Here is a 10749-nt window from a genome sequence, read left to right as displayed (position 1 = left end):
CACACACTCAATCTAGCGGGGAAGAGAACTCTAACTACTAAACTGATCGATCCTCGGGCAACCCCCAGACCCCTCGGGATGGATGGGATAAGAACAATGGCCCCGTGCACCCACCATGTTTCATCTTGATCTCGTTGAAACACCAGGCGTAAAGCTAGAAACAGAATAAGACATTGAGCGGATTGGCAGATTGTCTCCTCGACATCATGATGCAAAATGGTGTAAATTCGCCGAACACCGCGATTATTCATCAGTCGTTGTCACCATCAAGAGGCTGATGTTGAATATTTGCCACAACTGAACGGCATTTGTCCAGTTTGATGTTTCTTTTTTTTTTTTTTTTTTTTTTTTTTTTTTTAAATTTATTTATTTATTTATTTTTACACACAACCCTATCTATGACACAGCAGGTCTTCGCCTAAAAGAGAGTCGGAGTATCTGACGTCGCCATGGGACAAACTACTTTGTCGCGTGAACACAAGAACATTGGCGGTGGAATGCCGTTGATGGCTAATAATTAGTAAAGCAGAAAAAGTCTGATCCAAAATTTGCGCTACTGCAGGAACCAGGGGCGGAAGGGTTCATGCTGTCAATCCTCGCCAATTACTACTCCATACAAGACTGTCGTCTCAATTTCTGTTAGGCCAGGGTCAGTCAACAGCAGGCAAATCGAAGCAAAATGTGCCTTCTGCCTGTCCAACATTTTCTGAACGACTGTAAAGCCCGAGCCAAACGAACACAGGTTGTAGCTTCTGATGACGTTTTGCCATGTTAAACAGACCGTCTTGCAATAGTCAATAGTCGCAACTCAATCCTTATACGGACTCCTGAGCCACAAAGTCTAACAAGTCGACTGCCTTTCGGGTGGAGGCGCTCTGCCTCGTATTTGCTGTCTGGGTACAACCAAACCTACTGCTCGCCTATGGAGTACCTGCACGTCGGGAGCCACCATTAGTAAAGAGGTTCTCTTTGTGCAATGCGTGTGATGATGGGAGATGCATGGCGGCAGATCGTCTGTTACGTCTTCTTGCATCGGACAAGCGGTCAGCTGACCTTGAAGACTGGGGATGAACAATGGAGAGAGAACCCGCACGTATCGCGAGGCTCAAAACTGGTAATACATCGCTCATGATGACCGCAACCGGATAGGAAGGAGTCAACGACGCACGGCTGACTGTGCATACACCCCGACACCAACTTTTTTTTTCGTGCCAATCTTTCATCTTGTCCTGAGACATGCCAATGTAAGCCTGGAAGTCTGGTGGAATCTGTCAACAAGGGCGCTAGGGGTCTGATCCCTCTTAGCAATTGCGCATGGCGGCTGCTTGACCTGTCAGTTCGCTGCGTGCCCAGATACTACAAGGCCAGGCTGTCTATTTGAGATGCGATTCATTTGCCCAGAAACTTTGGTGGAGAGGCCACAATAACAATGCCGCCGCCACATCGAAGCATGACAAGTGCGGTTCCAACTGCCCGTTCAGTACCGAGTAGGCATTACGCAAGCGGGTGGTGGTGGAGATATTGAGGCCATCACCCCAAGGGTACCGCATAGCAGTGAAAGGAAAAGCGGACTGATCGCATGCTCTTCCGACTTTAGCAACTTGATCCTGCCCAAAGAGGCTGGGATGTTGAAGATGTCGGGACAAAGAGGTCCATTTTGTCCGACCTTGCTCCACGATTTTCAACCCTGACAAACAGTAAGTCAGGATGCTCGCCCTCGCCCTGCTCGCTGCCATTCACACGCTGGAATGCTGACCGGGTACAGATAGGATATTCCCAGTTCAGAACGGTCACACTCTGGAGGCCGGGGTTTCTCGGGAGGCTGTGGATCGATAAAGGCTCAGTGACCAGGCGCTAGCACGGTTGACACAACATGGAATAGCAGGAAGAAAACCGGAGAGGTATCCGCGGGACATGGGCAATGAATCCGTGATGCCGGCAACTCGGTTCTGGGAACGACGAGGAACAGCGGAAGAGAGCGGTAAGTAATGAGTAAGGCATCATTAGTTTTGATGGCGAGAAGAAAAAGCAAAATTTTGAGGGAGCGTGGACGAGAAAAGAATAAACCAACAAGGCGACAAACAAGACAACCAACATTGACCGAGGCGAACATTTCTCGGTACGGTGTACGTACATCAAAACACAAGGATAAGGCTGAGCTCCAGCCAGAAAATTGTCATGTCTCGCCGCCTCCGATAGATACTTCTGGTCGACACGTGCGGGGCTGGGCCGAGCGTCACTTTTGCAAATCAGCCATTGGCCTTGGATAGTAGTCCATGTCAACTTGCTCAACCTGAAGGAGGGGCTTCGTCGTTCCTGCCTCCAGAGCCAACAGCTTCCAAGTGCCTCGTGCTTCGTCCGCAGTTACACCGCAGCTCTCAACCCACGGCCCACCGGACGAGCATGAACCGAACTCCAGTAACTACTATCCTGTCGGCATGTTTGTTTGCAGCCACCGAATCCTGATGTTTTTCGCCGACTCCGTACTCCGTATACTACGTGCCATGACATTGCAGAACGATGGGGGAGCAAGCCAGATACTGGTCCCGGTGGCGTCAGCCCTCCCCTGGCTGCCTGGTCCTTAGCCCGTGCCGCAACTGGCCCGGCGTCTGGACGCTCGCATATCCCCTACAATACAATTGTCCCTGCAGTACTCCGTAACTAAGCACTGGACTAGCCTTTGTTTTTGTTTTTTTCCCCGTTTACTTCCCCGGCAGGTGAGTCCCACAAAGCAATCATGGACCACTCTTGGATGCCAGACTCCGTGTCCTGACGGGTATCGACCAAAAGCGTCGTCATATCAAAATGCAAACCAAATTATCACGACCAGATACCAGGTATACACGTACAGAGCAGTTACCGAGTCTTCCATCTGGACAGAATATGAACTATGGAGCAGAGTACAAAGTCAATCGAGGAAGCGCTACGCAGTATCCCGTCACCTGTTCTGCCGCGCATCAAGCGTCGTTCGGCCATGTACTCCGTACTCCGTATACTCCATGGCCAGGGACTATAATACAATGTTCGTCACGGCTAGATGCTGATTGCTGAATTGCAGTTGACCTCAGGATCCTAGCCATCCGGTCGTATTTGGACGCGGTTTAGCCGTCTCCGGCGCCAATCCTCGGTGGAATGCCTTGGCCCTTGACAGAGTTTTCAACGACATCCAACAACGTCCCAATTTGAGTTTTGGCCCAACATGCACCTGAAAAAAAAAAGCTACTTACAAATCTCGTACACCTTTTATGGCCCGGACATACGGAGGACTGCACTGTGCTGCACTGTACAGAGTATACAGTAACACACGCACACTCTCCATTGTATGCCTGTATTATGTTGTGTCACGTCCGGAGAACGACCAGAGAGCGACGAGAGGTCAACTGCACCTGGTGTGACAGCCCGCACCTACGAATCCACAACTTTCAGAGCTCCCTTGGCACCCCGGCATGGTCCGCACACCATGAGCCGTGGACGCACTCAAGCACAGTCCAGCTGTGAGGCCGTTTTGGTCTTGCTTCAGGGGTCCCATGTCGTTTTGCCCTGGTTCCTGAAGCTGCCTTGTCCACATCACACTTTGTCTGACCCCCTGGCCCAGCCTTTCCTCGCACCTCGACGTCGACAGAGGGTTGCCCTCCCACTTGTCCACAGCTCTGGTACGGAGTACAGGGGGATGTGACTCCCGGACTCCAAGCGACTCAGACATCCGCACTTCGCCTGCGACAAATTGTCAAAGTGTGTGTGTTAGCACTACTCCGTTCCGCCATGGGACCGCTTCTAGGCCCACCTACCTCGCTCAATACCGACTACAAGGATGGAGAACTGGCGCAGCCGTACTCCGTATTATGGGACAGTAGAGCCAGAGGGGAGTAAAATCCATATTATATTATAATCGCATTTCTTACCAGTGACATTCATTCTGTTTTACTTTGTCCTTTCAAGTTGGTGCTTCAAATTGCAAGCATGTCAAGGGTCTAACGACACAACACCTCGCTTTGTCTTGTCTCGCCTTGTCTTGCCTCTTTCCTTTGGTCCCTTTCCTTTCATTTCCCGCTCTTCTCTTTCGGCTCCCTCGCATCAACAACCTCGATCCCGGCGAATCATACATCAGGCCACCCTTCTTGTGTTCAAGGAAAGCGAACCGTTTACCAAGACAAGTTTGCAGTAACAGAGCCTACCATTTCCTCAACCAAAACAATCGGATACCTCGTCATCCCCACCCTTCCATCCTCTCTATCAACTCTCTCAATCCCTCGGGGCTTTCAGAGCCGTGTAAAAAGAAAATACTTGATGGCATCTTTCTCTCTAAGCCTCTTTGTGACTTGATTTTGTCCTTTTGTTCCAGTCAAAGGAGCATTACCCACAGTCATACAGCTTTGAGTACGTCAATCTTTTCGCATGGCTTGGGAGTCGCTCGCTTGCCACTTGACCTCAAAACAACAACAAAGATTTGACTCGCGATTATCGAGAATACAAGAGACATCCCCTGTTGGTATCGGCGGGATTTCTGTCGACTAATCTACAATGACACATGAGCAAATGCTCGACAACGCTCAGCGCGTTCCTAGTAATAATCTTCGAGGACCTCGAGGACCAGGAGTTGATTATGCGGCCGAGCTGGAGAATCGAATGCCAATCAGGCAAGAGAAGGTGGATAGAATTGAGAAACTTGGCCGTCGCGAGTCGAAACTGGGGTTACGGAACATATTCGGGCGATCCAAAGCTGCAAGGGACGATCAAGAGCAGAGTACCACGCCGGCTACATTGAAGAAGACAAACTTCCGCGCATCGATGGCGGGAGTAAGTCAACCACCACACGTTTACCAATATGACTCCAACCTGCCAACAAATTATTCATGGAAACCGCTTGCAGCCACAGCAGAGGACCCCAAGGCCGAGCAATCCTCACATCGTAACGTACCGCCGGCAAGGAAAAGGAGGGCGAATTCGCGGGCTGGCGGGCAATCTGATGCCTCAAGCGCGAGCTGGTCATTACCCCCGTTATTCAAGGCTTTTCCCCAAGCCGTTCACCATGCCACCTTGCCAGCGGCGACCATCTCCGCAGATGCTATCTTAAGAATCAATGAGAAAAAAAACAGTCTCCAGAGGAAAGAAGAGGAAGGCTTGGCTGACGGAACCGGAAATGACCATCTTGAAGCAGACATGGACAAACACAGGAAAAAGAATAATAAATGGGATTTGAATGCGCCCGGGACAAGTTTTGAGTGGACGACTAAGATTTACGTTCTAGTGACATCTGGATATCTCTTGCAATACTCTCGAAATGGCAGTTTCGATCGCTTACCGGAGAAGATTCTTCGCCTAGGTCCTTCGTCTGCGGCATTCGCCACAGACGCGATTCCAGGCCGCCACTGGGTTGTCCAGGTATCCTCAGTGGCAGATGTCGATGACCATCATGGGCTCGAGAGCCACTCCATATTCTCTAAACTTTCATTTCGCCTCACTGAACGACGTAACGCGTCTAATCTGCTAATGGTTTTCGAGAATGCTGAGGATATGGAAGGCTGGATGGCCGTTCTGCGAAACGAGATCGAAAAGCAAGGTGGTAGGAGGAAGTTATCAGAGACCGGAAAGCCCAAGCCTGCTGGTGCTGATCCACACCTTAGGGAACACATGAGCCAGCGCACTCTTATTGTACGAGATCCATCCCGATTCATGAGCTCTAGAAGTAAGGCTAGCCAATCCATCATGTCACCACCGCGAGAGACGAGAAGTAGCGAAACCTTTACGCGACAAACCAGCACCGACACAGCCCGCCATCAGTCCCTGGATGACATTTCTACTACAAACAGCACGGTGTCTCAAGATGAACGCCAGCTGGAAAGCCTTCGGGAAAGTTCAAATCGTCTATCTTTCGTCTCGTGTGGGCAACGTACACACGTCACATCCACTGGCTCTTCGCCAAACGGATCCCCTACACACGATAAATTCGATGAGGGAATCTTTGGCCATCATGAATCTTCTGGTAGGGGAGAAGTCAGGACGAGGCCGAATGCGTCAGAAATTGTGACGAGAAGAGAGTCGGTGCAAGCTACCGCTCCCTTTATTGACGATGGTCTGCCCCCCAAAGGAAAGATGCGCTCTTTGCCAACTTGTGTTACTGATGCGCATCCTGACCGGGTGACTTCTCCCCTCGGTGTCAAGCCTACTCCCAACTTCAGTGTGCCGCGTTCATCTAATCGTCGTTTTTCGTATGCAAGGGGCGCGGCGGGTAGCACGGACGGCTCTCCTAGCCGTAGACGAGACCGTGACACATCACCTCGAAGATTTGGCCGAAAGCTGCCGACAGCGATGCAGTCAGCCCATCGCTTGTCCGTCGTGACTGACCAGGCCGTGACACGAACCATAGCCACAGAGCGGCTACCGGCCTCTCCGAAGTCGCCCCCGCTACCAACGTTGCCGACGATGGACGTTCGGCAAAGACGACTGCGATCAGTCTCTCGGGGCAGAGCTGGCAGGCGTGGCGATGACCAAGTGTCTCAAGCTTCCCGTGCCCCAGAATCTATACCAGAGAAATCATCCTGGCGTCTCAGTCCTCGCAAACACTCTAGCACCGGTGCTCTTCGACAAGGGATACCATCGGCAGAACCGCCTCCAGCGGTGGTAAATAGACGACCCCATATTGCGTCTATGGTGGTGCCAACTGGCCCTCCAGTCATCTACGGACCGCCACGTGGGCACCGAACTTCGTTCTTGGATATTGGTGAGAGCACCGCCGACATTATAAGAAGCCAGTCATTAGAACCCTCTCGTGCTGCAAAGAGAGCTAGTATGTGCTCCGTGTTTTCCGAGCGGTCGTCGCGCTCATACGATGTTCACGACTCAACGGTGTCGAGTAACCACTCGTCTAATTCATCTGTCACTATTACGTCAGAGTCGCAGCCAACAAGTGGCCATTATCTCAACGTCGACAAGACCCCAAGAACCTCACTTATGAATCGCAGGAGTATGCCACAAATAGCTGTCAGTGGCCCTCCACCAGCTCCCCCACCAACCCGGGCATTGCCTCCTATTCCGCAAAAGATGCAGATAAGGACATGATGCCTGTGTAACACTATGACGCATTTTTTGTAATTGCCAACTCAGCATATCACGACCCGTTTCAAGCATTGTTATCATCGCTTTCCAAAGCCCAGGATGGACTCGAATCCCCCTCTTTTTTGTCTCCTATGTGTCTAGTTACGCTGTATCATGCCCGACATAACATACGTCATTTTCATTTTTCTGAAGCCATTTTTAAGCGCTTAGACTGGATTCGCCGCGAGGCACCATGTCACGCAAAAAAGCCCGACCATTTTCATTATCACTACTTTTTCCCTTTTCCTTTTTTCTCTTTGTGTTGTGTGTACCTACGTGTAACGAATGAAGCGATTGCGACACTCAATTGATGATGGATTTACGCATGTGGATGGAGCCTCTCTTTTCGGCATGTTTGGACTGGATGTGGTTACGAACGAGACTCTTGATTGGTGCAGGTGAATTCTTGAATTTGCGTACCAGGAAGCAGCTAGATGAGCATCTTGGACTTTTTTGGGTACCGGAATGGCGGATTTTGTGTATTGGGCGGATTTTGCTGCATATCAAAAGAGCAGACTGCAATGTAACGACGAGCCTCGAAGGGAAAAAGGTCGAACAGTCGTAGACCTGTGAGCAACTTTGTCTTGGCCGCGTAGGATTGGATGGTAGCATACGGAGTGGTGCTGCGAGAATGATGACTGAAAATGCTACATTGGACCTTGTCTCTACTGTTTTAAGCGTGGTTGTCATTCGAATGGGGAGGTTATCGAATCATACTCTGGCTGAATGTTGCATCATGCAGCAAACATTAAGGACAGTCGGAATTGCCCAACTACCTACCTAGAAGGCACATGCGCACTGGGCAGGTAGCTGGCTAACTGGTCATGCTCGCCATGGATGGTGGAAGAGTCTGGTGTAAATAGACATTTCAATTGTGCTCGGCACTTCGGTGACGTGGCTACTAAGCTTGAAAGTTAAGCTTCTCCCACGGCGCATTTCCGTCCATGACCGACTCTCTCGCTTCCGGGAGTAGAATTCCACGTCCTTGGCACGTTGCATAATGTGCCTCGGACTAACCAGTGCCAATTCTTGGGATGACGACTCTCCGTCCTGCACAGAGTTTTTCCCATTGGACCGCAGTCACGGGATCAGACAGGATCAGCGGCTTAGCATCACTACCACCTACGGCTTTTGGCCAAGCACAAAGCATGACCGGTTTGAAGGCCATCGGCGCCCTGGGACGCACCACAAACACCTTCTTCCCTCGTGGGCGCCGGGTGGGATAGCACGAATGGCAAGCTAGGGATGACGACGACCTTGCCTGGTGGCTTGCAGGAATGGTTGGGTGGGAAGGAGGGGATGCTTCCTGCCAATGAATGACGAACGGCAACTGATACTGCATGGAAGGAAGGACTTACTGTCCCGAGGCCTGCGGAGGATAAATAATCATCCATGCCTCGTGGGTTGTAGATTTTTGGCCCCTTCTGGTTTGCGGTTCGCGGCGCGTTTTCACGGTTTGCTGCTTGCAACCATGGCCCCGTTGCATCTGTTCCTCGCGGCGCTATATACAGGGTTGACACTTGCTGCGCAATGTCAGCCCATCCAGCCAAAGTCGGATCCGCAGACAGCGCCGGGCGTCAGGTTCAAGGTCCTGGCGAATGATCTGAGTAAGCCTCGGGGTGTCATTGCTGATCCCAAGGGGAATCTGTTGGTGGTTGAGGCCGGGGCCAAGGGCGTTAGACGCATTGAGTTGGATGATGGGAAGGGATTGGACACTTGTATCACGAAGAGCTCGTCCCTTATTGACGATAAGACTGTGAGTGCTGGCAATTTCCCCTCTGGTTGAAAGTCATGGGGAGAAAAAATATGAGAAAGGCTAACCCATGACTGCTAAGTTGAATCACGGCATTGAACTCTCATCTGATGGCAAAACGCTCTTTGTTTCATCGTCCACTGATGTTTATGCCTATGATTACGATGTTGAGAAGGGAACGGTGGGAAAGGCCAAGAATATTATAACTGGGATGGATCAAGGCGGCCATGCTACACGAACTCTCTTGATTCCAAAGCACAACTCAAACTTGCTGCTCGTCTCCAGAGGATCTGATGGTAATATCGATAAAGATACGGTGGAAATTGGGTCGGCCAAAAGCCAGATCCGCATTTTCAAGATTGACCATCTTCTCAAGATCGATAGCCCAGTCAGGTATTCCGACGGAGAGGTGCTCGGATGGGGGCTCAGAAACAGTGTGGGTGTGGCTGAAGATCCCGTGACGGGATATGTTGTAAGTGACGAACTCTGGACCCCAAAATACCTAACATGAAAATGCTAATTCGGTCCCAGTGGTCTGTTGAAAATTCCATCGATAATATGCAGCGGAATGGCGTCGATATTCATAACTCGAACCCCGGCGAAGAGCTCAATTTCCATGGGCTACCTAACGACACCATCAGTGAAGTTTACGGCAAAAACTTTGGCTACCCATCCTGCGTAGCTATCTTTGACACCTCCAATGTCAAAGGCTACCCAGGAGGAGCCAAGATTGCTCTTCAAATGGTGGGAGATCAAATGCCCAACAATTATACAGATCAGTGGTGCCAGGAGGATACCGTGTCTCCTTATATTACCTTTGGATCTCACCTCGCGCCGCTGGACATCAAATTCAATTGGCAAGGCTCGGCGGCCCTGATTTCGTTCCACGGAAGCTGGTGAGTCTAATGGAACAAGTTGATGAAACCATGACACGGACGACAGTGTGGAATGCTGACAGACAGGTTATGTATCGTATTGCAGGAACCGCAAGCCTCCGAATGGCTACCGCCTTAGCCGTGTAGCTTTTTCTGAAGGATATCCCAAAGCCGCCAAGAGCAGCCCCACGGCTGAGCAGGAACTGATGTGGAACAAGGACAATTCAGTATGCCCCGAGAAGTGCTTCCGACCTGTTGGATTGGCGTTTGGCGGAGAAGGGAAGAGACTATTCATGACCAGTGACTCGTCGGGCGAGCTGTATCTCGTGCTGGGAACCGACAGTGACCAATATCGAATCCCCCCTTTGATTCAGCAGTCTGGGGCGTAAAGCACTGTCAGTTTGAAATTGTTATTAGCAAATATGCTTCGGAGCCAACTGTGTGTGTAGCTCGGTAACGAATGCTTGTCGCGTAGCTTAGCTGTAAAGAAAGACTTAGGGCCAAGTAGCTCATGGAAGGCCATGAATTCTTACCATGGCGTTGTTGGCAAGAGGTCGTTTGCACCTTGCTCGTGGTTCTTGATGCGTGCCTGCACAGTGCACACATGCAAAAAGCCCACTGGGCACCCGGCAGACCATAATGCGGCTGCGACCAGATGTCCACCGTCGACGCCAAAAGAGATCGGTGCTTGGCAGCTGAAGTCTTAGTTCATCCTCTAAACCTGGGCCTCACTATTTGGGCCTGCCCTCGAATACAGTCGTGAACGCCATCTTATCACCAGAAACGGCGAAAATCTACTCCGCAGCTGACATATCAGTCGGACTGACTCCCGCCAACACGTCCTGGTGGCGCCAGTCAAGACAGGGCTGATGACTAGGTTGAAGATGTCATTCAATTCAGCCTGTAAGGGTGCGGCTATGGAATATGCCACAACCCCAGGGGTGAAGTGATGATCTTGAAGGAACTAGATAAGTAGTGAGCCTCATTCCTAGGTCGACGCACAGAGCCGTCCTTCTTTGCCATCAC

General features: G+C 50.9%; 4 protein-coding genes across 4 annotated transcripts; 2 read left to right on the top strand and 2 right to left on the bottom strand.

Annotated features, from left to right (window-relative positions):
• Positions 1 to 1373: 1373 nt before the first annotated feature.
• J3458_002045 (uncharacterized protein) lies at positions 1374 to 1736 on the bottom strand (the record flags this gene model as incomplete). The annotated part of the gene is made up of 1 exon (XM_066117076.1): positions 1374 to 1736. One exon carries the CDS (start codon positions 1734 to 1736, stop codon positions 1374 to 1376), a length of 363 nt encoding a protein of 120 aa, XP_065978964.1.
• Positions 1737 to 4521: 2785 nt separating this feature from the next.
• On the top strand, positions 4522 to 7059 carry J3458_002044 (uncharacterized protein; the record flags this gene model as incomplete). The annotated part of the gene is made up of 1 exon (XM_007808866.2): positions 4522 to 7059. One exon carries the CDS (start codon positions 4522 to 4524, stop codon positions 7057 to 7059), a length of 2538 nt encoding a protein of 845 aa, XP_007807057.2.
• A 339-nt stretch (positions 7060 to 7398) lies between these two features.
• On the bottom strand, positions 7399 to 7785 carry J3458_002043 (uncharacterized protein; the record flags this gene model as incomplete). The annotated part of the gene is made up of 1 exon (XM_066117075.1): positions 7399 to 7785. One exon carries the CDS (start codon positions 7783 to 7785, stop codon positions 7399 to 7401), a length of 387 nt encoding a protein of 128 aa, XP_065978963.1.
• A 781-nt stretch (positions 7786 to 8566) lies between these two features.
• On the top strand, positions 8567 to 10112 carry J3458_002042 (uncharacterized protein; the record flags this gene model as incomplete). Its single annotated transcript, XM_007808865.2, has 4 exons — positions 8567 to 8851; positions 8931 to 9320; positions 9380 to 9744; positions 9830 to 10112. 4 exons carry the CDS (start codon positions 8567 to 8569, stop codon positions 10110 to 10112), a joined length of 1323 nt encoding a protein of 440 aa, XP_007807056.2.
• Positions 10113 to 10749: the final 637 nt, after the last annotated feature.

Source organism: Metarhizium acridum, assembly GCF_019434415.1.
Source record: "Metarhizium acridum strain ARSEF 324 chromosome Unknown scaffold_1, whole genome shotgun sequence".
In the NCBI taxonomy this organism is placed as follows: Eukaryota; Fungi; Ascomycota; class Sordariomycetes; order Hypocreales; family Clavicipitaceae; genus Metarhizium; species Metarhizium acridum.
This window is presented reverse-complemented; position numbering and strand designations above follow the sequence as displayed.